Source organism: Babesia bigemina (assembly GCF_000981445.1).
Source record: "Babesia bigemina genome assembly Bbig001, chromosome : I".
Classification (NCBI taxonomy): domain Eukaryota; phylum Apicomplexa; class Aconoidasida; order Piroplasmida; family Babesiidae; genus Babesia; species Babesia bigemina.
Genome location: NC_027216.1, coordinates 809,613 through 835,091, shown reverse-complemented (window position 1 = coordinate 835,091; position 25,479 = coordinate 809,613). Strand labels below are relative to the sequence as shown.

At 50.4% G+C, this 25,479-nt stretch overlaps 9 protein-coding genes across 9 annotated transcripts; 2 read left to right on the top strand and 7 right to left on the bottom strand.

Annotated features, from left to right (window-relative positions):
• Positions 1 to 67: 67 nt before the first annotated feature.
• BBBOND_0103640 (membrane protein, putative) lies at positions 68 to 876 on the bottom strand (the record flags this gene model as incomplete). The annotated part of the gene is made up of 2 exons (XM_012910782.1): positions 68 to 457; positions 496 to 876. The coding sequence occupies 2 exons, from the start codon at positions 874 to 876 to the stop codon at positions 68 to 70; spliced, it is 771 nt and encodes a 256-aa protein (XP_012766236.1).
• Positions 877 to 950: 74 nt separating this feature from the next.
• BBBOND_0103630 (hypothetical protein, conserved) lies at positions 951 to 5,617 on the bottom strand (the record flags this gene model as incomplete). Its single annotated transcript, XM_012910781.1, has 8 exons — positions 951 to 1,310; positions 1,351 to 4,436; positions 4,472 to 4,525; positions 4,562 to 4,753; positions 4,795 to 5,058; positions 5,172 to 5,213; positions 5,308 to 5,438; positions 5,475 to 5,617. 8 exons carry the CDS (start codon positions 5,615 to 5,617, stop codon positions 951 to 953), a joined length of 4,272 nt encoding a protein of 1,423 aa, XP_012766235.1.
• Positions 5,618 to 6,667: 1,050 nt separating this feature from the next.
• On the top strand, positions 6,668 to 7,158 carry BBBOND_0103620 (hypothetical protein, conserved; the record flags this gene model as incomplete). Its single annotated transcript, XM_012910780.1, has 2 exons — positions 6,668 to 6,784; positions 6,844 to 7,158. 2 exons carry the CDS (start codon positions 6,668 to 6,670, stop codon positions 7,156 to 7,158), a joined length of 432 nt encoding a protein of 143 aa, XP_012766234.1.
• Positions 7,159 to 7,289: 131 nt separating this feature from the next.
• BBBOND_0103610 (protein with DnaJ domain, DNJ1/SIS1 family, putative) lies at positions 7,290 to 8,401 on the bottom strand (the record flags this gene model as incomplete). Its single annotated transcript, XM_012910779.1, has 5 exons — positions 7,290 to 7,685; positions 7,721 to 8,010; positions 8,049 to 8,193; positions 8,229 to 8,351; positions 8,393 to 8,401. The coding sequence occupies 5 exons, from the start codon at positions 8,399 to 8,401 to the stop codon at positions 7,290 to 7,292; spliced, it is 963 nt and encodes a 320-aa protein (XP_012766233.1).
• A 727-nt stretch (positions 8,402 to 9,128) lies between these two features.
• On the bottom strand, positions 9,129 to 9,666 carry BBBOND_0103600 (hypothetical protein, conserved; the record flags this gene model as incomplete). Its single annotated transcript, XM_012910778.1, has 2 exons — positions 9,129 to 9,287; positions 9,328 to 9,666. The coding sequence occupies 2 exons, from the start codon at positions 9,664 to 9,666 to the stop codon at positions 9,129 to 9,131; spliced, it is 498 nt and encodes a 165-aa protein (XP_012766232.1).
• A 154-nt stretch (positions 9,667 to 9,820) lies between these two features.
• Positions 9,821 to 11,452, bottom strand: BBBOND_0103590 (Leu/Phe-tRNA protein transferase, putative; the record flags this gene model as incomplete). The annotated part of the gene is made up of 5 exons (XM_012910777.1): positions 9,821 to 10,080; positions 10,115 to 10,421; positions 10,447 to 10,539; positions 10,590 to 10,822; positions 10,858 to 11,452. The coding sequence occupies 5 exons, from the start codon at positions 11,450 to 11,452 to the stop codon at positions 9,821 to 9,823; spliced, it is 1,488 nt and encodes a 495-aa protein (XP_012766231.1).
• Positions 11,453 to 11,639: 187 nt separating this feature from the next.
• BBBOND_0103580 (hypothetical protein, conserved) lies at positions 11,640 to 17,223 on the top strand (the record flags this gene model as incomplete). Its single annotated transcript, XM_012910776.1, has 2 exons — positions 11,640 to 14,584; positions 14,619 to 17,223. The coding sequence occupies 2 exons, from the start codon at positions 11,640 to 11,642 to the stop codon at positions 17,221 to 17,223; spliced, it is 5,550 nt and encodes a 1,849-aa protein (XP_012766230.1).
• Positions 17,224 to 17,778: 555 nt separating this feature from the next.
• Positions 17,779 to 19,569, bottom strand: BBBOND_0103570 (hypothetical protein; the record flags this gene model as incomplete). Its single annotated transcript, XM_012910775.1, has 1 exon — positions 17,779 to 19,569. The coding sequence occupies one exon, from the start codon at positions 19,567 to 19,569 to the stop codon at positions 17,779 to 17,781; it is 1,791 nt and encodes a 596-aa protein (XP_012766229.1).
• A 3,411-nt stretch (positions 19,570 to 22,980) lies between these two features.
• Positions 22,981 to 23,997, bottom strand: BBBOND_0103560 (hypothetical protein; the record flags this gene model as incomplete). The annotated part of the gene is made up of 1 exon (XM_012910774.1): positions 22,981 to 23,997. The coding sequence occupies one exon, from the start codon at positions 23,995 to 23,997 to the stop codon at positions 22,981 to 22,983; it is 1,017 nt and encodes a 338-aa protein (XP_012766228.1).
• Positions 23,998 to 25,479: the final 1,482 nt, after the last annotated feature.

The window sequence follows — 25,479 nt, the reverse complement described above, 5'->3', positions numbered from 1 at the left end:
GTCTGGCGCGCGCCGCGAACATTATACATCGTAATTTTATACTTTAGTTGCTCCGGACGATGCGCGATCATTGCGAAACACCGAGCATTGCGTTGGCACGCACTCCGTGTTGGATGTAGCGAACGTTTATCTTCAGGTTGGGGAAGATAGGAATGAACCCTATGGCGATCCCGGCGAACAGGCAGAGGACACCCTCCACCACTACGGCGCTCACGGACCCGGAGTGGGACACGCCTAGCGTGAGGCCAACTATCGTGCCGCCAACTGCCCCGAGGACGGCGCCACGACGCCCCACGTAGATTACCGCGGCACCCAACAACATGAATCCAGAGATCAGATAGGCCATATAGTATGTGCCGAGGCTGAAACCTAGGCACATGCCAAGCAGCAGACCCGCAAACGCGGCGCCAAGGATGCAGAAGCCGCCGCTTTGGTAGAACTTCAGGCTCCACATCCCCTGAGGCGACATGAAATACAAACGGCACGGCACCTTACCTGCGAAAATAAGCGGCCGGTCTGGAGCAGGCTCAGGAATATGAGGCAGCAGCTGCCAACCATGCACAGCGTGCACGTCACGACGTGGAGCACGAATTTCCATTTCGGACCTTCCTCGGTGGAGCTCTCCAGGAGGTTCAGCAGGTTGGGGCAGGCGTCGAGCTCCTCCCGGTATATGAAAGAGCCCCTCACCTTAGGCTTGAAGTGCGGATGGGATGCCACAGATGCGGAACGACCCACCGGAGGCGAGCTCGGCGAGTGGGGAACGGGCTGGCCGACTCTGCGCTCCGCCGCAGTCAGCAGCGACGACAGATAGATGCCGTACAAAAAGACATAATTCTTCATCGTTGGCGCGCCGGAGCAGTAAAAAGTGTGCGACATGGACGTGATTAGGTGCCACGACTGCGTCGCAAAGGTCAGGCGTGAATCAGCGGGGGCAGGACCCACGCAATGCCTCAAAGCAAAGACGACCTGCTCCGCGTGTAAGTGACCACAAGCACAGCGGTGAGCGCGCCCATCACCAGAGACAGCGCGGAGAAGACGTAGACGTGCGTGTCTTGCGCCGGACCCTGGCAGCTCACGAACGACGTGCCGTCACCCTCGTTGCAGAGCTCCTTGTGCGCTTCGAAATCTTCACGTAAAAATGTGCGGCTCAGGCAGCTGTACCGGTAGTAGCCCTTGGAGTGCCTGAACATCACAGATCGCATGGAGTCCTCCTGGCACAGCAGCTGCAGCATGGAAAACCAGCCGGACGAGTGGATAGACTCGAGCACGGTACATGCCGTCATTTGACGCGGACACGAGCAGCGGCTCTTCTGAGCGGACATGTGCACACAGACGTATAGGAACGCGTACCTGGTAGATGATCTTGTTGTTCGAAATGTCGCGCTGCCCGCTGAAAAGCTGGCACATGTGGTCCTCGGTAACCTCACTCTCGCCATCACGGGCGTCCTTCAGCAGCCAGCTCTGGAGGTTCCATGGCGTGTCAAACGGCACGTCCCAGGCGACGCGAGCACGAGTCTTCGATATCGCCGCATGGATCGACGGGTCGTCCGCGCACTGCGGCAGCCACAGGCAAGGTACCTCCTCGTAAAACTTTATGCCCTTCCGCACGCAATTGGCGTGATCAGCGGGAGTCACAATGCTCTGTTTGCGCTTGCGTTGACGGGTGGGGACGACCGGAGTGCCATCCCGCAGGGTGATGCAGCTCGCGGAGCAATCGCTCCACGGCTCCCAGCCCTCGGACGTGCACGTTGACTTGCGCTTCTTGCAGTACACCAGACCGCCGCCGACCAGTTTGGTGTGTTTGTAGGTGCAGAGCACGTTGAAATCCATGGGGGTGCCGTCGGCCATGGGCACATCGTTCATTTGTGCGTGACGCAGCATGCACCTGCGCACATTCTCCTCGTACGCGTGCAGCGACTTTATCTTGCACATGTTGAACATGCGGCGGCAGAGCAGCGTGCACATCTGGGTGGTGCTCTCCAGCCACGATTTGACGTTGCAAACCTGCTCCTCAGCGGTAACACCCGGACCCGATACGGGACTGGTGCATTTGTGGTGCTTGAAATTCAACACGTAAATGTCATCCTTAGCATTGGAGAGCCTGGCTTTCACGCATTCGCCTATCGTCTCGGGCGCCTCTCGAGGTATCTCCTCATGGCACGTTTGCCGCAGCAGCGCACAACGCGACGAGCAACGGGGATCACGGCCATACACGGAGGACACGGCCAAACTGCAGTCTACCCAGATGAGTTTATGGTCAAACGCAGGAATCTCGGGGCTGCCGGTGGCGCAGAAGTTGGCAACCTCGCCAGGTTTAAACAGGCCGTACGTCACGTCACGCACCATCTCCGCAGGCATCTCTATGCGGTGGTTGTCCGCCAGCGATATGTACGGCTGGAATGGAGTCGCGCGGATCACGTGCTCAAGATGAGTGTCGGACCCAGTGGCTATAAGCTCAGGGATGTCACCCAGGACGTAGACCTCCTGCGGAGTGCACGCTACGCCGCCCTCGCAGACGCACGCGCCGTCTCTGGTCCAGGACTGCGCCACGGGGTCGTAGAAGGTGTGGGTCAGCGAGCACGAACCGAATTCCTCCACAGCCCGCAGCGACTCCTCGGACGGGCACTCTGCCAGCTTGGTTGTGCACGGACGACGGTGGTCCAGGCACTTTATTGGCGCACGTAGGTACTCAATGGCTTGGTCACGTGTTTCGAGGAAACAGGGCGCGTTGCACTTGGACCAGTTGGTGGCATCGATGCACTGGCTGTCGACTCCGCTCGCCGAGTCTCCGGCGTACGATGACGGAGAGCCGGGTGACCGTGGGAGCAGGTTCGGAATACCCATGCGGGTGACAACCACGGTATCGAACTGCGACCCCCCAGTGTACCCAAAGCTTTCCTTTTCAACTACAGACGTCGCGTTCGGGTTCCTGCAGTTGTCCGACCAGATGTAGTAGAACCTCTGCTGGAAGGTTTGCTCATCGCCAGATCCCTCACGGGAGTAACAGAACTCGGAGCAGTGAGGAACGCCCTCGCACGTGCGGCTGTCTACTAGCAAGCACGGCCGAGAATTGCTGCCCAATTTGTCGGCATAGATCTGGCGACGGCGGCGTTGTTTCGCCTTCACAGTATCGGTGTGGCACAGGTGGCTGCAGCTGGACCACTCGCCCCAAGGGCCCTCGATGCAGTCGCGATCCACAACAACCCTGTCATCCTCCGCAGGGGGGCTGTCTGGCGGCAAGGCCGAATCAGGAGGGTCCGCAGAATCTTCAGCGCTAAGCGAGCGGCCTCTCGATTCCTCCACGGCATTGGGGGCGGCAACCGCTGCCCCCTTATTCTTGGCATCTGCTTCAAGGTACACGATGTAGGCAGAGTATTCGTCCAGGAGACTTTGCATATGAGGCCCCCTCAAAATGCATTGGCTGATCTCTTCGAAACATTTTGCGACATCTTCTTTATAAATGCAGCGTATAATGCCCTGCGGGCCCACACAAAGGTCGTGGCACATCTGGCTGCTGCTGCGGGAATTCATTCTAGTCGCATGCCTGCATATCTTTTCCCGCAGTGCGGCAGCCTTATCCTGAATTACGAAACCGACGATACTGGGGTTAGAGCGAACACCATGTTCCGTCAAGTATTCAATCTTGAATTCCAGTTTTAAGTTGTAGCTTGTGTTCTCGTCGGCGCCGGCCGCATCTTGCGCCACGGAATTCATGAGCAGCGAACAAACGTCGAACCGTAACGCGCTGTTCAAGTGATTTGTCTGCATCATGACGCTGCCAAACGTGTGCACAGCTTCAGGCCAAGTATTCGGTATCGGCAATGTGATCTCGGCCCTATCAAAGTTGCCCATCGGTTCGGCAAACGGCTTCAAAAGCAGGCCGTACAAATCGTTGGTTTCCTTCTGATGTACGGCAAGATAACCCAGCTTCACATCGAATTTCGTCTCCTCAGTGGCCGAGTACAGCAGTTTCACGTGGAACCCTTCCCTCTGCTCGTACAGCACAGGTATGACCAGAGCGGGGTTGAGAATGTCGAGGATGTCGGTCAACGCTAACGGGCGCTCTTGAATCTGGACCAGAACACTCCACGACTTATTGGGATCTATGGGCAGGTTAATATTGCCGCTGGTTTTCACATCCAACACGCCCGCATATATACCGTCGTCCAAATTCTGCGAGTGGTCCCCCCTGTTAATGGCCAGCCATTGCACTGTGTGCATTTGTTGCGTTTCCAACGTTCGGCATCTAGCGTTGCATATCCACTCGCGCGCCAAAATCCTGAACCCGGTGGGTGTAACGTCCGTTATGCTCATGTAAATGAAATTGACCTCCGCAAGTGGGAGCGACGTGAATACCACCGGGTCGTCCATGCGTTTGCGGAATCTGACTTCTGTCCACTTCACATTGGATGCCTCGACCTTTCCCATTTCGTATTCTGACACTCATGAGGACAGCAGCGGGGCAACGTACGCCGATGACCGGACCCCTCATTGTTAATCTCTGCCTGCATATCGTCCATTCCCTCTGCGCATAATCATACAAACGACGCGAACGACCTACCGAACACGTACGCGCACTTGGAGTCAAGCTTATTCGCTTTGAAATACGACGTCATACAGTCTAGACGCATGGACATAGCAAGCGGCACGTCGGCTCCCTTGCATTTTTTGGAGAAATTCATGCAAACGTGCTCACAATACTCCGCGTCATTAATATCCACCGGTCTGAACAGAAAGCAGTCGTAGATGCGCACTGCGGAAATGGCATTTTACGTGGCTGACGACCCTACCCACCTTTTGTGCAGACAGCCGTGAGCTTTACATCCTCCCACGCCATAGAACAATACCCCATGTCGTCGTAGCTCACACTGCAAGTGTCCTTCAATCTGCAGATGTCCCAAGCTTTCAACCTGAAGTCGACAACATAGTTGCCGCAGGTCACCGAAGCGTCCTGGACCGAGACGCTATAACCTAGAGGGCAAGACAACACGAAGTTGCCCTTCTCGTTTATTGCGGCTTCAACCACGAAATCGCTCCCATGGAATACGGATTCCGCATCTGAGTGTAACCATGTGCACCAAAAACACGTGAAACGACGGCGCACCTAATTCACTTACACCAATGCTACACAGGAATACACAGAACACGCCCATGTATTATATCCCACTTACCGTAAAACACGTTATCAGAAGAATTTAAATCCTCACGCAACCCTGCCACACAATCAGACAGCCAACCACGTATCGATACCCTGCGCACGGTCGCTCACGCCTGCAAAACGGTTGCCTCATTCGAAATTTTTCTTACCACCACTATAGGATGTCGACGAACCACCACTAGACGAGGTTTCCACTTGGTTTTTAATATTCTGGAGGAGCGCTTGCATTTCATCGTGGCGAAAACCGGGAGCAGAGAAACCTTCACGGCTTCGGCGATCGCTGAATCATACTACAAAACACAAGCAAAACACCCACTCATCATCGCGATTGTGCCCTTTGTTCTTTTTTTTGCCAAGGGCACCTTCTGTATTTCTGCCGCCAGTGGCGTCGACGTGCATGGCCATATGCATACCAGCCGCAAAGCACAACACCAACGATGCCAAGCTTTGGTACGCCATCATGGAATATAGCAGCACGTAGAATGAGACAATCTCGCGCAACACGGCTCTTACTGCCGATTCAAGTTAGCGTGCAGTGAAGTTTTTGAAATTTGGTGTATACCCTTTGCTCAACATGACATCAAGCATTTATCCAGGTACGGTGTGTTGTTGCCAGAATAGGCCGACGATACAACTGTATGTGTTATGGGTGTTAGTGAGTCGTAGAGGGGCTGGCGCGCCGTGTCTGCCCATCTTCATTCCCCTGAAAGGAAATATGACTCGAAGGATCAACGGTGCTCTGCTGCAGCAGCTTCGACGCAGGTGGTCAAACGGTTGCTTCGCGATGCAACGAGAGCATTACAGCATCAAAAAGACCAACGCGCGCATATGTGTGTAGAAGGTGTGGGAATCAGGCTCATATTTGTTGTGACTGAGCGGCCGCCGGCATGGTGCCGTCCGCACAACGCGCGCCGCAGCTCTCAGACAGCGACACGCACGACACACATTCACTATTAAACACGCCAAAAGCTTCCGGGGAGTGCGGACATGGCGGTTCCCAAAAACAAACGCACTAAGGAGAAGGTGAAACAGCGCGGCAACATCATCTTTTTCGACCAGCTCTGCGGAAATTGGCTTAGACGTAGGGACTGGTAGGTGGCTATCAACGCCCGAAGGTCACTGCTGATAGGTTCTATAGACGGCTGAAAGCACAGCGCCAACTGCCGCCGAGCTCCGAGGGGATTGAACCTGCTACACAGAGGCCGGTGCTATTCCCAGGCTTCTGGTCACAGAGGTGTGTACAGCATTCCTACGTATAATCACCGTTCTCGCAGCTTTGTATCAGCAGCTTTCCGGGGAGTACGCAAAGCAATACGCTGAACGTAGCTGGACAGGCAGACAAACATACACATATAAGGCCTCCACGGCTGACGTTGACACAAAACAGATTCGTAAATGTCCTATAATTAGTGTTTTGATGCGGTCGTTGATGGGGTCTGGGTACTGCACGAGACTACGTGCCGACGCGACGGCAACCTCGGTACCTGCCGGAAGCACCTCAAAACAATAATGAAGGGCATCGGTAGCTTCTCCAAGCGAGGGGCAGCTTTTCTGCCAATAAAATGGCAGCAAATGACGCAGCAGCGTTACCTGGGCCAGGCTCCCTCAGGCCGTCAGCTTAACAGCGTAAGTTCCAGCGCAGTAGCGCGAACCAACTTTTGTGGACAGCTCACACATCTGCGCAGATTGATGCGTCTTGGACGGAAGCTAAGAAGCTGTTCTACAAGCCCGCGCTGGGATACGCTGAGTTCGCCAAACGCGTCGAGGCCTTACGGATGCTCGCGTTCTGGGCGCTGGTCACCGGGCTAACGGTGGACATCGTGCTCGATCCGCCAAAGAGCCAGTACTGGGCGAAGTGGAACCTCATCAAAATGCCTTCGAGGATCATGGAGAAGTTTGGAGGACAGACTAAAACGGAGGCCCCGCCCGCACCGGCGAAGCTAGGTGCCGATCTCCTGACAGACGCTGCTAGGGAGTACCATCGCATATGCAACTTGTAATCGTTCAAAGGGGAGTACCCAGCGTCTGCCACGGGCACGGTGCGAAAAGCAAAGGGGGTACCCGGCTAACGCCTAAGAACGGAACTAATTTTACTGTAATCTTTTTGTGATGAAACTGCAGTCGCGCAACATCAACTGCTTAGCACGGCCGTTATCTGTTTCTTCTGGTCAGCGGTCAACGTGCGAGGGAACGTCACTTCGAACTCCAAAACCAAGTCGCCACGCTCAGATGGCGTTTTGGAGATAGGCATGCCCTCGTTCGCGATTACCTTGCGGTAGGTCGGCGAAACCACATCCACTATCCTGACCGTCAGCCTGCGATTATCCAGAGTAGTGAGCGTAGCCTGGAAGCCGGTGAGCGCCTTCACCAGAGGCACGGTGAACTTGTATACGAGGTTGTTACCGTCTCGCATAAATCGGGCGTGCTTCTTGGCCCTTATTATGAAAATAAGGTCGCCAGGGGGACTGGCGGGCGTGGCCTGATCGCCCTCGCCGGAGAACGTCAGCTTCGTGCCGTCCTTCCAGCCCTAAACAGTATGACATGGGCATCGTTAACGCTTACCGGTTTGATGTCAATCTTGAGGATCTGCTCCTCCTTGTACTCGGTCCCGCTCGCGAAACGCTTGCGAGTGATTTTCATCTTCTTCACAGTGCCAGTGTAGAGCTCCTCGAGCGTCACCGGAAGGTCCAACTCGTAGTTGGGCGACTTATGCGAGCGTTGCCGGCCGCCGTGGTGCATCCCGAACGTCTCGCCGAAGCCACCGATGTCGTCGCCGAAACCGCTGTTGAACATGAAGCCGCGGTCAGCGCCGAAGAACTTCTTGAACAACTCGGTCGGGTCCACACCAGTGTCTGGCAAAAACTCACGCGCAAACATATTAGCAACTTACAGACGTACTGGTGAGAAGCACTGTGATCATGAGGGCCGGCGGTGCCTTTGAGGCCCTCCTCACCGAACTGGTCGTAGATCTTGCGCTTCTCGGGGTCCGACAGAACGTCGTAGGCCTCGGAGACATTCTTGAACATGTCCTCAGCCTGAAGTGCGTCAACAAGCACGCCAAAAACCATGCCTTTTGCTTCGCAGCGGGATCTGGATGCTTGTCAGGGTGCCATTGCATCGCAAGCTTGCGGTAGGCCTTCTTCAACTCGGCCTCGTTGCAGCCGCGATTCACGCCGAGGATCGCGTAGTAATCCTGCAAAGCTGTGGCCGACCAAGGATATCGCAGTCACTCACCCTGCCCATCTTCGGAGCTTGATTCTTATCACGGGACCGGGGGGAAGGAACGATGTGTAGCGCGCGCCAGAATGGAGTAGTCGCTGGATTACACTCTACAAAGATTCTACCCAGGGACTTATGCGTAGTTGCATTTTGCGGGGCAAGCCTTCCACGGGGTGGTTGTCGCACGGCACCGGCACACGCCCAAGAGTTTGAAGGCACGGCGGGCGACAGTCAGCCTGCAGTCGCCAGACAGTCGTCGACCAGGCAGTAGTATAGGAACACTGCGGGGATTCAAATCTTGATTACAGTGCGCTAAATACGGCGCGCCCGTGGGAAGTGTGGAGGTAATGGACCTATATTGTAGACTGCGCACGCGACGCACTTGTAGTTCGTACACTACTACACCACCCGGCGACTGACTCAGCTCCGCCTGCACACCATGGCTTTCACGTGCATCGAAAGGCACAGCGGGGACCGCCGACTCACGCAAAAAACGCCGGGACCCGTAAGCGACAAAAAATTAAACGTGCGTACTGCGTCTCGCCTGGTTTATTTCAGCTCACATACGCGCACAATTATTTATGCGTAGCGATAAAATAAACTGTAAAGGTCATTGTACGGCTCTAACGACGTGTTTTGCGAGCCACGGTAGTAGCCGAAAGGTAGACAGCGTAATGCTGCCATCTGCGGTCTCAAAGCGTACGCAAAAGTAGCGATAACAAAATTACTAAATAGCTGCTCCCGTGGCACCTCAAAAAGAAATGCCGCGACGAACCGAATCGTCGATGATGGTCACCGGACGCGCGCGCTGCACCGATGTCGCCGACATGTCAACCTTCTTCAGCAGCCCGGTGGATGAGGCTGCCTCTGTGAACTTAGCAAGCGAGTCATCGTATTTCCAAAGCCGAAGCTGAGAGGGTGTGCAGCGTTGGTGACACGGTGTGCCTTACCTGCAGATAGTGCGGAAACGGCTTGTCCCAGTCTATCGCCTTGTACAGCTGAGTGTGCTTGTAGTCGGGCCTGCGCTGAGCGAAACGCGCGAGCCGGTTCCAGCGAGATTCAAACTCGTCTACAGATGAAGTGGAGTACGCCACAAGCTCCAGGTTGTCGCTGAACTCGCCACTGGCCAGGCGCTGACGACGGCTTTTGACGCCGACGATTGCCCCCAGCACGACGCCGGCGCATACCATCATGAGGTGTTGCTGCCTCAGGGTCGCGTAGGCGTAGCAGTCGAGCAGCTCTTCGCCGAGGCCGCGAAATCCGCGACCGATGCGCGACAGCAATCCCATCACATGGTCACAATAAGCACAAAGGAAGTGTCAACCTGCGCCCAGGGAGATGCCTGCCCAGAGACCACACCCGCTACACACCACCGTGAAAAGCACTACATCAGATTGAAATAAGCCGTCTGTAATGTAGACAAACAACGCAATTTTGCGCAAGTTAGGCTGGGGCACTGCCTTCCATACCAACACGCTGTTGTGCAGCTTCAAACTCTTCTAGAAGGGAAACGCAATTTTCGTTCTCCCGGAAGCGACTCGGCAAATGCACGTGGCGCTCCTGCGGCGTGTCAACCAACAACGAAAAACCTACGATTTGCTTCAACCGGTGGAATTCCTCGATGAATTTTATGCGCGGCATAGTCGTGCCGCCCAGACTGCATTTGTAGGGGATTTCCATGCCGAGGTCCCACAGTTCGACGTCTGCGCACTTATGGTCACATAGGATGCGAAGTACCTGAGAAATGCAGGATCGCGGCTAACGCGTACATCTGGAACGTGCCAGAAGAATCCAGCAGGTGAAACCCAGTCAGGCTCGTGTACACTGCACCAGCGGAAACTGACACGATATAGCGATGCAACGCATTTAACGTACAACCGATCTCGCCGGCGATGAGTTCGTCACCGCGCCAAACCTCGACTGAGTGCAGCCGGGTATCCACACTCCCGAAACGGTGACGCTGGTAGTGCATGCGGTTGAACTCCGTGCACACCTCTGGGTACATCCAGTTGGCGCCGTGCTGCTGCACGATCGCATCGATGACCTGACTCACGTTGAGTGAAACACACCGCTTGACACTGCCAATATGCAAACGATTGCAACTGACTACCAAAACAAAACTCTAGGTGATTGCTGGTGCGCCCGGCGAACGCGACCAGGGCCTGCCCTTAGGCGACACGCCTCCAACAGCTGATGCACGGGCAAGGCTTACCTGATGGAATGCAGTGTCCAAGGTGACACGAAGGCCCTTAGCTAAACGTTTGGCGCGCCGGGTCATACGGATCCAGGTGGGCCGCATAAAACAACGGTCGGTGTGCATTTTGGGCACCAGAAGTCGCTTAGTGTACTTCAGGGCGTCCACGCTTATCGCTATGGTGAGGAACCCGCGGCCGGACAAACGGTACATCAGCTCGCCCTCGATATAGGGCGACCACACAGTCTCGCCTACGCACAGTGACACCTAGCAACACCAAACCCACCCTCCAGCCCCTCGTGCCGGAAAATAGCGATGACGCTGTTTAGATAGCTGTACGGAGTTACCATCGGGCCCACGCTCACCATGCGCTGAGCCCCGTGGAGACGGTGCAAAAAACACAACGCATCCAGGTCGCGCACGAGCTGCATCAACTTAGAGTACCACGGAGCCTTAGTGGGACGCCGGTCGCGCCAAACCTGGACTAGCAGGCCGCGCGCAAGCTGGCGACGACATTCTACGTTGTGGTCGGTGAACAGCAGCACCTCCAACTTCAGCAACTCCTCCACGGAGTCGTCCACAGTCATGCCCTTGCGGGCCTCATTAGCGTCCTTAATCGTGCTCACCAGACGCCGCCAGCGTTCAGTGTGCAGAGAGATGGCGAAGCACGAACAGTGTTCCAGGTACTCAGCAGTGATCGCAGGCGGATGGCGAGAGTCAAACGAAGCGCTACTGGGACGCACGATGTCCCAACTGAGCATTTCCGCCAACCGGCGGTCCCACTCGAGGTTGGCCTGCTCCTCAAGTTCCCATGGGCAGCTGCCGCCGCAACCTGTGCACCTTCCACCGACGCTACCGCCCTCAAAGGGGCGACCTTCCATGACTTAACGCTTTTGTAACTATCTCACTCGCTGTTTTAAAGGCGAATTTAGACAATATTGTGCAGAAGCTTGACCCAGCCTTTGGTGTGTGGAGGGCGAAACGACGACCGCGAACACGCACGAGCCGGCGTAACGCGACGCCATCGCCGACAAGCCAACTCGGCAACGCCCAGAAGACCGTGGGCCGATGGAAAATGAGTATTGTGTGACCGGTCTACAGGTAGCCGCGGCCATAGTTCGCCGGGACTTTCAAGCAATATGTCCGTCGTACACCTTGGCGGATAGCGACCAGCAACCCAAGAAAAAAGCCAACACCGGTCAAGCGAAGCACGAACAGGTGCTCTACCGGCCTTTCAACGACGATGCGGCGGCTGTAAACAGGTACCTCGCCGCGTCACCGAGGGCGGTAGAGGTTTTCGACCTTCTCACAAGCGATGAGCCGGAGGCCCAGAAGCCGGGGTTGGCGTTGCTGTGGTTCATGCTTAAGCGCTGTCCAGCGGCGGAACTGAAACAACAGCTTGCCGACCACGTTCTTACCCGACTATGCGAACGCATACCGCAGCTTATCGCACTAGGGGACACAGCGCTCCATTACCTCCTGAGCACTGTGCTAGAATGCCTGCTCGCGGCGCCCGAAGAAAGCGTCCGTGTGTTCCTCACCGCTTTCACTTTCCACAAGTTCTTGGGGAAACACGCCGTACGCAAGGGGGCATGCAGCGCATTCTCGGTTTCCCGGTTCTACGCAGGGCTGGTGGACAGCGGGGTCGTAGAAGATGTGGGACTGCGCGACTTTCTGCCGACGACGAGTGGCGACACTTGTGACGTCGCAGACGTCGTGGAGCTGCGCCATGCCAACTCCAAGAAGCAACTCTGCATACTTCTGATGCTCGGGCTCAAAGGCTTCAACATCATACGGAGATCTACGGTGCTGCACCAAATATTCGAGCATGTCAAACAGGATGGGCTGCTGGATTCCATTTGCACCATCAGGCTCTTCATACTGGTCATGGCGAACGTCATCAGCACGCAGTGCGCGACACTCTCGATCACGCTGTGCAACGCGCAGAGATCTGATTTGCCTGAAAATGTAATCGCCGCAGTTGCGGGCGCGCTTTCCAACGCCATTGGACAGATCACAACGATGCCTAATGTGCAGCATGAGTGGATGATACGCCTAAACGGCACAGTTGCTGCCACGTTCCGGGACTTCGTCACTAACGTAAAGGATATGTGCGATGTCGCTACGCTGGCCAAAGTGCTGCTGAAATTCGATGCCATGCAACTGACGATCGTAGAGATTTTGCTCCCATTCTTGAAAGCGAACGCGCAGCTCGGGCGGCACTATATGCCCGCCCTGCGATGCAGGTTCAATGGGGTGCTGGAGCACATCGTGCTGGTCAAATTTGCCACTCAATGGTTTAAGCACATATCGCGACTTCAAATAAATCAGGGGGAGGCGCTGGAATATCTGCCGTCGTTCCTTAATCACTCGTTCTTCAACGCCGGGCTACTATCCAACAACCGCTGGGCACGTTTGGGAACGCTGCGCATGCTAGTGGCGCTCATGAGGTTCGTCACTAGTTCAGCGGGGAATGAATCGTGCTGTGATATTCATCCAGACGTTCGTGAAAAGATGTGCAACACCATACCAGACTTCAAGACGCTGCTCAATGTTAAACCTGCACCGAAAGATCAGACTGCTGCAGATGGGCCGAGTGTATCACTTAACATCAAAAATGAAACCAGAATTATGCTGTCAAACGAATTGAAATCGGTTGTAACAGAAGAGTCGGGTGATATCATCTTAGAGATAGACGACGATGATGGCCTAACGGAATGGCTGCAATGTCTGCATCTGTACGGCATCTTCGTAGGGATACGAGAAGGGAGGAGTTTGTACGACCCGTGTAAGCTCTTAAAAGAAAAGGTGATAATAGACAATGCCAGTGAGTTTGCAGCTGTAATCAATAACACCGATGACGAAACCATATGCACCAAAAAGCTGCGGTCGGTGCTGCGACTCGACATGGCACTGGTAGACTGCCTCTTCAGCATAGGCGTGGGCGAGATACACAAGGGGGTAGCTCTGAACAAGGTGCAAAGCATGTGCTTTAACTTTGTCCTACGACGCTACACTGAACTCAAAGCAGCCATGCAACGTAACTCATGGGACGAACCGCTCATCAAAAGCTACATGCATAAGTGCGAACATTATGTTAACCAAGTGTTAAAAGGCAGTGGTGTGTTTCCCAGTGATCCATCTCCGTGGATGGGTGCCATTCAGAGTCAGGAGGATTATCACATTTTCCTAAAGATATTCAACCACTGCGTGCAGATGCCATTAGACGCGCTTCTGGGGTCACTGACGCAAAAAGAAGCTGAGAATCCGCCGACAAAGTACACGTGCGTCAATTGCATTACAAGTCTGGAATTTGACGGTCCACTTATTCTGCGCCTATCACTCGAATATTTGTTGCACCTATGCATCGATTCAAAGGACGCCCTGCAGTGCGAATCATGTGGAAACAGGCGTGTAAACATGGTGGTGGCGTTGCGCAACACGGGTGAAGAGGGTAATATAGACCCTTTACAATACGCGAAGTACATACTACGAGCCTGTGGTAACCCCTCGTCAGGAGCGTTGAAGGGGCACGCAAAACGTGTCATCCAGGCACTCCTGGCAAAACACGACATTGTGAAAGAGGCTTACGGCACTATGAAACCACAAAAGGCGGCAGTGATGGTAGATGCGCCATCAAAGATTGCATTCGATGCAGAAATGCCAAGCAACGATAAGCAGGTGCCAGTACAGGACACGTATCTGAGGGCATGTCTCGTTGTGATAGATGCTGTCGATAAATTTTGCACGGACACGGTGTTCATGCAACAATGTGGACGCATAATAATTGAAGTATTATCGACAAGGCAGTCAGAATTGAATGGTGTCAGCGTTATCAAGCAAAAATGGTGCAAGGACAGGTATGCACATTTTGTCGACAGGTGCTTACAAATGGACTCGTTCAATTTGTATACCCACTTGTTTTCAATCCTTGTGGACTTGTTAGGCGATGACAATCGTTTAGAGGTGGCACCGTCCACGTTCGAGGGCATAGAATTCAACGACGATATAAGGTAAGTAGAAATTAACGAAACTGACGTAGTGCAGGTGGATGCAACTGCTGTACCTCAAGTGCCGATGTACATTGGAACCCGAGCATATCACATCTTCCGTGGATTTCAAAGAACGTTTCACGAGTATATTGCGTCGGATATGCTCAGGATATCGTGAAAATGCCACTCACAAAACGGCAGCGGCTTTAGCCATCTCAAAGCTTTCAAAGGTTGTACCACCATCTCTCCTGGAATACCAGGCAGCGGAGGTTCTTAAGGATGTAATGGAGCAGCTAATCATGCCTGAAAATAGGTGCATGTGTAAAGATATGTTGCAGTGTGAATTTGCGTTCATAAAATACATAATGGATATAGCTTCTCGATTGGCGGAAACTCTGCCTGCATCTGAGGCAGAAACGGCAATTGCTTTATTGCAATCAAAACCCATGTTAAAACTGACAGACGCAGTATGTGAACTAAACAGGCCCAACTATTTTATTGGCGACACTATCGAGTCAAACCTCCTGACGTCCCACGTAACGATGTTGCGGTCGTTGGTACGATTCGTTGGACCTCGTTATACGTCAAACGTCACATTCGATCGGGCTGCCGTGTGCCGCATACTGGAAGCGTTGAAAGGTTGCTATAGGTGTTCATATGACGAGAGTGATCTTGCGTTAAAAGATGTTATCATGACTTTAGTGACGGTAGCCAGCCGCATGGTGGGTGACGAGAAGTCGATGCCCCTTAGGTTACCGGCCTTTCAAGATTTCACATGCGTCAATGGTCTATCGTCTATGAATTGTGAGAGCGCATCAGACACAAATAAGTTAATGAATGTCGAGGGATCTGGCACCACCTCCGGCGACCGTGGCAACCTCAGCCATGGTGTCTCCCGTGGATGGTTAACAATGATATCAGGGTTCGCATGTATATCCAATGCATCCAATTGGGTATGTATGAACGCCAAACGAGTGGCTATGACTCTGTTGAAATTCCCATATAAACGCGGGTCGGAAACAACAAATTTGAAGACCACATTTCGCAATCTGGCTATTCTTTTCCCCCCTGCAGTGCGTAAAGCTAACAACCGCAGCGATCATATTTTTGGCGCTATTACACTTATCAACAAGATTCTAGGAAGCAATAGTATGTATATGCAGCAACTCATTGTAGGTGACCCTTATATATACGATGTCGAATACTTGGTTCCCTTCTTAACAGGGCGCCTTTGCGGGATGTTGTGCGACCAACTGTATCAATACAAACTTGAATTTGAAGACACCTTTAGACAGATGGAGATTCGTGGTATTCAACTCGATCATAATTACGCTCCCAACCGATTCGCCAAGTGGTTTTCACTATCAGAAACGACCGAAGCCGCTGGAAGAATATATGCTCAGATACAGCATATGCAATTTAATGTTGCGTTGGGAGAATCTTTCAGCCCCGTGCTCATGGAGCAGGTCGTGAGAAACGGAGTGGTTGAGCTTTGTATACTTGGCCTTGTATCCGACAAAACGCGCAAATACGCGCTTAAAGCTCTGGGTATAGTTAACAAAATTATTCAAAATATGATCGATGCGGCCATTGTACGAAGCGCTCTTCCCGGCAGCAGTGGGCCGTTCAAGATTCGTCGTGTTGGACTATTTGGTGTATATCAGCTACACTCTTTGATATGTTTCATACAGCGGTGCCAGTTATATGCTAAATCAGGCAATGATGCTTTACACGTGTTACTAGCGTCGCAAGTGGTGCGCCGAGTGACAAAGCCGGAGGATCCGCTATACCAACTCGTGAACAAATACCTCCTGCTACGGTTTGAAGTCAAAATGGATGATGTCCCGCTTTTTTTCGAGTGCTTCACTGTACACAATGCTAGTGATAGGCTAAATTGCCTCTCATTTATCCTTCAGCTGCTGCTGAGCTCAGGACACCTCCTAAACGATTACGGCATTATGTTCCGCCGACGAGTGTTTCAGCAGATCATGTCGTTCTCCCTTGTAGAAACAACGACTTACGAGCAACGAGTTCAAATCTACGCATTCATGCAACTCTTTATAAAGCGAAATCCCGGAACGGTCGATGAACTTCACTCTATCGGAACGGCAACATGGATTGCAACCGCGTCACATGTAATATGGGATGCTGCTTTTATCGATGAGAAGGATCTCGTTTTTAGTACCTTAATGCTCTCTCCTCTAACATTAATGGCGAGGGATCTTGCATTAGCCACCTGCAGACAACATGTTGACGGATCCGATGGCAATGGTGAAATAAAAATTAACCCACAGTTCAAGTCCCCAATGGTATGTGACATTGAAAGTGATGATAAAAGCGTTCATAAGCGTCAAATTGGTATCACTATAGAATCCAATATAGGAGACGCTGTGGCTACTTTTGAAGCACTGCAGCGAGTTGCTGAAGCGTGGTATAAGATAATAACACATGTTCCACGCGAAAAAATTGCCAATGTAACGTCTGACGGATATCGTATATATTTGTATGCTTTGGAAGAAGGGTTAAAGAATTTGAGTGGGACTTTTTTGCCGCCTAATGCCGGCGCAGGGGGCACAACAAGTAGCATGATTTGGACGGCCGTGAATACCGCCACTCTCGCAGTCGGACGCCTAAATAATGTTATTGCGGATCTACTGTGATGAGCAGGTGAATAGTAAACTACCGAATGTCTAGACCTTACATATGCTACCTAGATATCCACAGCAGCGGTCAACTGAAACTGTGATGACAACGATAGATCATCGCTAGCGAGCAGATAGTAATACGGGTGTCATGTTCTGACATATTCGTATATTAGACTACGAGCGTTCATAGAGGTTTTGGGGGCCATGAATGTTCGCGTGAAATGTCTTATGCATGAATGGTAATGATGATTTCAGAACTACAACCGAATTCAATCTGTAATTAATAGTATACTTTCTTATAATGAAGTGCTTTGTTGATAGAATGCATATTGGTTCACAATTTTGATTGTGGAGCAGGTCACAGCACGTTCATACTGCTGGTATTTTATTCTATGCGGATGTAAAATGCATTAAAGTATCGCAAATCAAATAAAGACGCATACTATATGCTATATGCAACTTTTTGGTGCCATTAAAGCATCAATCACCTATTAGTTTGTGAAATTGCTGTTACTACCATATTACTGTACGTCAAATGATGTTTCCTGTCACCAGGTTTGACGCCAAAGCTTATTTGACGGCAGGTGGGTTCTCATCGGTCATCGGCTGGCGCAGATCGAGGGTGATCGACGCATGGACTCTTCCGTCGGGGTCGAGGCACCGGCACGAGAGCTCGTCGTTAGAGTACTTGACGCGGCGTCTCATACTCTTGGGTACGTGGAAATCCAACACACGGATGTTCGCACTGTTTATCGGATTCGCGTGCGGTGCGTAGTCAGCCAGGTTCACAACTCGGCCAGACTCCGTATGCAGCATCTCGCCGAAGCAGCCAGCGGGCTCCAAAGTGTAGTGCTTGGGGCAATAAAACCCGACGGGACTCAACACATACGGGTTTATCTTGCACACTGTCTCGTATTCGTGCTTCCCCTGATGCAGCTCGAAACCTTTCTTTCGGAACATATCACGGCTGTCCACACCACAACCGTACGTGAATGGATCAGTAGGGATTATATTATAAAGAATCCTTAGGTTTTTATCTACTGGCCGACGCCCACTTTTTCTTTTAAGTACCCAATCGTAATATATGAAGGGCATCTCCTTTTTCAAAACCAGTGGGGCGTCTTTGGGGAAATTCATAGTAAACTCCCTGAGTTTTCCGTTCTTTTTTTTGGTCAACTGAAATCCTTTCGAACCGACTACGTCTGTCAGCTTTGTGGCATGGTTGGGTCCCATAGGTGAAGCATTGAATGTATTGATGTCAGGGTGCTTTGGCGCTAATCTTGTGCCAACGGAACCTAACTCTCCGACTTTAAACCAGCCTTCTGGTGGAACAAGTATTTTATACGTATGATTAGGTTCCATGGTGTGCATCTGGAAATGAATTTTAAATTTTGGATCTAAACTTTTATCTCCCATGTAACTGACGCTATCGACGACCTCATCCACCACATAGCTTAAAGAGAGATGAGCACTAATACCACCGAAGCCCTTGCACTGACATGTCATTTTCAGATCCTTATTGAGGCCATTCTCCGATATTCTGAATAGTTTCAGTCTCGCAGGCACGGTGTATTTGGGATTATCCGATACTTCTAAGTTTGGTAATAGTAGGGGAGTTATTGCGTTGTCAAGTTCCGCAATTTGATCGTCCGTGAAACAGTTTGGAGGCACAACTTGCTCATGTGGTTTGCAATATATTCCAAATATCATTCCAGGTTCCGGTTTTAAACGGCAAAGAGATATTCTAACGTCATTAATATGTCCATTATATGGAACCGAATTCTTGAATAGCATGTCGTTGCCACTTTCACATCCGTATGCCATGGGATAAACGTACTTGAACTTGATTTCGAGCCATTTGTAGTAGGGAGGCTGGCTCTTATCATGTGGCTGGTACTTGCAGGCATAGTTGATGCTGAAGTTGTGGGGATCCTTGGCCATGATGAGGGCGTTGATGGGATACTTGACCTTCACGAAACTGCCTGTACCCCGGTGTTTGCTCGTCTCAATCTGCAACATGGTACTGCGCGAAATGTTACGCAGCAGGACTTCCTTGGATATGGCCTCTTCCAGGTCATCACCCTCGAGCGGCAGCAAGGTTTTAGTCATGGGGTCGCTGGGGTACAGCGTAAACTCTCCCCCGAGCGGCGTGCCGTCATCGTTACCGCAAACGATATTGGCTTCGTGGGGCTGACCTAGGGTCACTCTATCCAAGGTTACCTCATACTTGATCGAACCGCTTTTCCCGGTGAATATCAGGGGCGGGGCGGGAGGCCTACCATGCGGCGTACGAGCAAACGCATTTTCTACAGCGCATACGCACGCCAGAGCTGCACCTACAAGGACACTAAACCACATCATTTTGGTGAAGCAGACACAATCGTAAAAGGAATCTTTAATGAATACGAAGCCTGAGTGGTGTTAGTGAAATTCGTTATCTGTGATTCATCAGTGGGCGTGATTCGGTGTTTCTTAATGCAGTTAATGTATGTTGAGTATTGAGGCTCATTCGAGTCCCTGTCTTAGACGGTTTTACTTAATCCCAGGAATCGATGAGTCTGTCGTATTGTTGCATTATATTTATACATATATATATATATATATATAATGGGATGAACAAGATAAATTCCAGGATGTGATGTGATTAAGATTTCTACATTCACCATACATTCACGTGATTGGAATTGATGGAAGTACACAAGTGATTGCTGATCCATACATCAACGATTAGAATCATGCTATAATCAGGTGACACGGGGCTGGCTGTCTGCTTCTCGTTATTTTGAATATGACAGATGAGAACATTTGAAATGATTCAATTTTCGTGTTTAGCGGCCTAGTTCCACGTCGTCCGATTGCCGAGCGTAATTAGTGTTATGTATCTGGTGTTGGTACGATTGTAACTCTGAAATTGGTAATATTAACTGCTAACTAAGTGCCTGAAAACAAAAGGCGCCACTTTGATAGCCTTATGTTGTTTTTACTGTTTCACGAGGAGATACATCAAAAGGTCTTCATACTTTCATACCTGAACAACAATGTCTCCAATAGGTTTTATTAGTTGATATCCTCGTCTCCGGAGTGCTAATTGCATATGTCCGTTTATGATTTCCGGTCGTTAAGCCTGGTGCACGTACGAGCGGAAACTCCTAGAGTTAAGAATCTGTGCCTTTATATTTAATATTCGTTTTATAGTATGCATAGTTTTTACATGAAATGTGCTAATTGTAATTGCCATTCGAACGACATGTTCTGGTGTTGTCGTAGCTTTTTGTAACTAGCGTGAACGGCCGTGGACCCTGTAAAGACTGTGCTGTGGGATTACTTGTCACAACCACTTAGTTGGGCATTGTCTACCGCAGGCATCGGGAAGATGCAATTTGGAGGTTTGCATCGCTGCTCGCATTTTGAAACCTCGGCAATGCCATAAACACGCAACAAAGAGTAGAATACGGCACCTACAATGGGACTTCACTGAGCCCCCGATTTGGGTGAGCAACCACTGCGGCGGTGCCTGAGCACGTTGGGCGACCGGTGGGAGTGGGTGGATAGACCGTCTGGATTTCACCCTATATGGGCGAATATATGTCTATTGGTGGCCTTTGTCTAACTGAATTACGCAGTCACAGGCATTTATTGTCAGCATCGTGATAAGCCTCGAAGTCGTAACCCCAGATTGCACCCTATCAGGCACTTCGTGAGTCCCCGCAAACCTAGTTACTTAGTTATTCTAAACCTCGAAAATATCCAACGTTCGTGCAACCAAGGGCAATCTGAGTGGAGAATTCGCATTCTTATATCTTTCATTACAGGTGCGTGTTATGTGGTTCGACTTCCGCTGATAAAATAACGCATCAACAGATGTGTTAGCCGTGAACACCACGTGTATTTGACAACAGCTAGTGTCGGAAAAACATTTCGAGAGCCCACGTGTACGACAGTTCGGGTGGCTTTCTATGTTACGAGAAATCATTCAGCTATACATCCGTGGTCAATTAGTTTGCGAAATGGCTCCTCAAAGGAATAAACGCTAGATGGAATCGCTTGCGAGGAATCTAAAAATGGGTTATTTGACGACTAGTAACAAGTACACCGAATAGTGCAGGCGAAGGGATGTGAAGCAGCAGCAGCAGTTGGCAATGAAGGAATGTCTGCCTCTCCTTCCCCTAATTTCCATCGTCGTGATTTTCAAGCGCATGAATTTGTATAATCTAATAGGAATATCACTTTTAGGTGAGTGTAGCATATGTCATTGGATTGTTCGTATCGTCGGTTATATAATCGATGATATCATCGCAATTGAAATCACTGCTATTATATCGCGTAGCATACTGATTTGCATTAGTACTGAATCTACTGGCAATCATGTAACTTATATGCGTCGTAACGAAGCGCAAGATAATGCATACTCTCGCCGCGTTGGAGATCCGTATTCGCCTGAAGACTATTTGCAAGGATGAATGACTGTTAGAAGGAGCTCTAGTGCCACAGAAATCGTTACGTCAAGGTGACAGCGTAGGCACTCCTTGTGTCACAGTTTAAGAGAAGGTATTGTCGCTGCATTGCGTTCGTGAAGTGTATCGTAACAGCCGTGCGCCCTCAACGCTGCCTTCCAGCATCCAACATCACGCAGCCCACATAACCGGCAACAACAGGGTAAACTTATAATAGCGTTCGTTAAGTAATTGAGCTGCATTCAACTTTGTGGCGCGGTGTGAGTAATCGCGTAAGAACAATGGGCTATGAAGGGTGAGTTGGTGTGCATCAGAGCCTGCACTATTGGAGAGGCGTTAGGCCGTCACCCAGGCGCGTGTGAGAAACGTTAATAATTGTATGAGAGGCTAGAAGAAGTGTGTCGGTGTGTCTATCTGCGACCTCGCGTGAAAGGGCGGCCTAGTGTGTGAATCCACCGCAGCATGAATTACCTGGGTACAGTACAAGCGCGACAATTAATACACGTCTATCGATGTCTTATATTGACCTTAATTCTACATATCATTAATGTTGACCGTTGTATGCACGGCGACGCAGGTACACAGAAGTAGCAGCACAAAGTCTCATCACAACATCACGTACCGACAGTGAGTTCCTTTTTACACCTGATAATTAACACTGCCTAGTTAATCATGGCTGGTTAAAATGGTAATCTGTTATTATTGTTATGTTCTCGCATTTTATATTGTGCTATGTGGCAACGTGCCTAAGCCCGGTTTTAGGCGTTACGGGGCTTCCGCCTCACGCTGTTGTTGGATGCGTGATTCACGTCGGTACGTCGCCGATCGTAACTGGTGCCACCCATGAGGGCATACACCCTGTTAGGCAACAAGGGTCATTAACAGAACAATAGTATTAGCTCGATTTAATGTTCCTCAACACATAGGGCAACAAATTGAAAAGGTGCTACAGTTGAACTCCTTCTCCACCAGGTGCTCCCACTTCACCCTCCTTTATCTATGTGTCCCTGCAAAATGTATTGGTTGATAATTGCAATTGGCGCATTGGCGATTGTACTCCCGAGGAATCCAGATGGAGTATCAAATATTTCTAGCGCTTTCCGAGGCGACGGGGTCACAGCAGTTATTCCTACATCTCGGCCACTAATACGCTGACTACATTTTTAATACGATATCTACAAGGTTGTTTACTAGGTAGATCGGTTGGTATGTGTATAATGGGCTGTAGACACGACAAAGAAGTATTACACATCAACATATAATTAACAAACTTATTGAAAGAAAGAGTCCTTAGCTACATGAATAAACATGATATGCATTAAAATGGGCTAGCAGCGTCCAAGTTCGCCACTGTGGGCGCACCAGGAGACTGGAAGTTGCCTGTAGCGGAAGCAGTAGAGATTTTGGGACGCTTATTATGATATGTTTTAGTATTCCAGGCATTCACCAAACCCATGTCAACGTCAACCCCTGGTATTCCATACTTTTTCTTTTCGCCCATGTAGAATTCGCGAGCTTTTGCACGTAATGTAGATTCTGCGGATAATGCACCTCCAGGTACAGGTGTGTCCGTTTCATAGAAAGCCCAGAACCCGGAGAGATCGTAAAGTGTCACCAACATTCGGAAGCTCACACTTCGCAACGCCTTGAAGATGTATGAACCATTATTGTTAGATTTAAGATCTGCCTCCTTGTAACCCATGGCATCCAATACCTTTTCCAAACTAAAACCCGTTTTATACAACCGCAGGCACTTCAATTGCTCATTATTGCTCGCCTTCCGTAAAGAACGTAGACCTGCGTACAACATGGGCGCAATCCCCACGAATACCGCTGCGCAATCTTCCGGGTTTTCGGAACATGATGCCTCCCACGTGGCTTCTGCACTGTAAGCAGATTCGTACTGGTCGGGTTTTTTTACTTCTTCCAGAAACTTTTCACAACCGTCTACAACTTCGGAAATATCTTTTGCAATATCTTCAGGTTTGACACCACGGCGTACAACGACGTTACTGTAATCGCTTTCATCAACGTTAAACTTGCTGTAGAAAACAGCGGGCGATTTATCCATAGGCTTAGTAAATCTCTCCAACAGCTCACTTATCGGCCAAAGACCCTTAATTTCCTCTTGCTCCATAAATTCCTTGGAAATTTGCTTAACGTTCTCCAGTGCTGGCACCTGCATGAATCCGACAGGCTTGGTTACAAGAAATTTGTGAATAGCGGTACCCAAAGCCGTCATGTTATTTTCAGAATCAGTTCCTTTCAGGGCCAGCAACCAGTCAATACCTTCCTTAAGGTTACGAGGGATGTCAGTCAACGCATTGTAGACCATTGTGAGAAGAACTTCTAAATCGGCCGACTTCTATAAACTAGTGAATGTTTTGCCTACTTGTAAGGTAGCTCACGAAATATACCGCGTATTTAAACAGCTGTATTCGTGGGGGGGGAGCATAACGCAAGCAGCGTTGCCTTCTAAGGGTTGCGTGTCTAATTACAGTTTACAAATCCCCTTCTGTGTGCCGTATAGGCGGCAGTTGGAATATGTTGAGAACAAAGGTGTGTGTTTTACACAGCTCCACACCACAAACGTGACATGCAGTACGCGAGTCATTGGGTAGACAAGTTGAACGCAAAATCGCACATACGGAACGCAGAGACGTTAGCACAATTTCCGGTGACACTCGAATGTTAAAAATGATACGATGGGTCGATGACAGTTTTATATACAGCCCGCAGCGTCTTGCGGAGCTTGTTCGTTACCAACACTGCAGTCACATGGGGAAGGCAGACATTCCTCGTACTGTCTTCCGTGATTAACGTAAATCTTCTTGTGCTCAGTGGACGAGACAATTATTTCTAGCGCTTGTCAGCACATGACAACCGGGCGTTACTCTACATTAGTTTACATACGTTGCAAACGCTTGTGGGCGAAGCCGCGATCATCGATTGTCGGTGAATCAAGCACGCCACTGTGCTTCGGAGCAGAAACTACACGCAAGCGGTGTTCCGTGTATTTGCGTCTTTACGACACGCAGATTTTGGAGTAGAACGCTGGTTTGTAAGAACATCGTCCAGATTTATATCGCACATATTTCGTCCCAAACTTGGTGGCACCGATACCGCGTCTAATACAAATCAGCAGGGTCACACATTTTGTCAAAGGCATCAAAATATGTCTTGATGAACTGCAAGGGAATCCGTTACATCACAGTGGCTCCTGTGAATATAGATTAGCGTGCCTTCAACGGAACATAACTTCTTCGTCGTATTCCATCGATCTTTTGCCGTCATTACCGCATTTTGATAGTGTCAAACATGCGCATAACGGTAACTAAACCTCCAAAAAAGCATCCCAAATAATGTGTGTTATATATCTGGATCCCTAGCTCAGTCTTCATGCTACGCTGGGTTGCTCAGTGTGTGGAAACCTTGCAGCATGAATTGCTTGGACGGAATGCAAGCACATCAATGCAGTCGGTGTGCAATAAATGTGCAATACGCCCCCTTGAATCGTCGTATCATCTATTTGAATCATTGCACGCATGTCGGCACGGGTACACAAATGCCTCAGCGAATGTAATACTGGTAACCTAGCATTAACCACATTCACTCACTTCTTCTATTTTACCAATCTATATGGGCACGGTCTTGTAAATCATAACTTGTCCACATGGTTGTTGTAATTAAAAAGGCCATATTTACTGTTGTGATGCCGAAATCATGCACAACAGCCAGCTTACGATTCCGCGCGTCTATTCGGTATTCGGGTCGACAGTGTTTTTTTGATTACTATGTTATAGCTGTAACGGCTTTG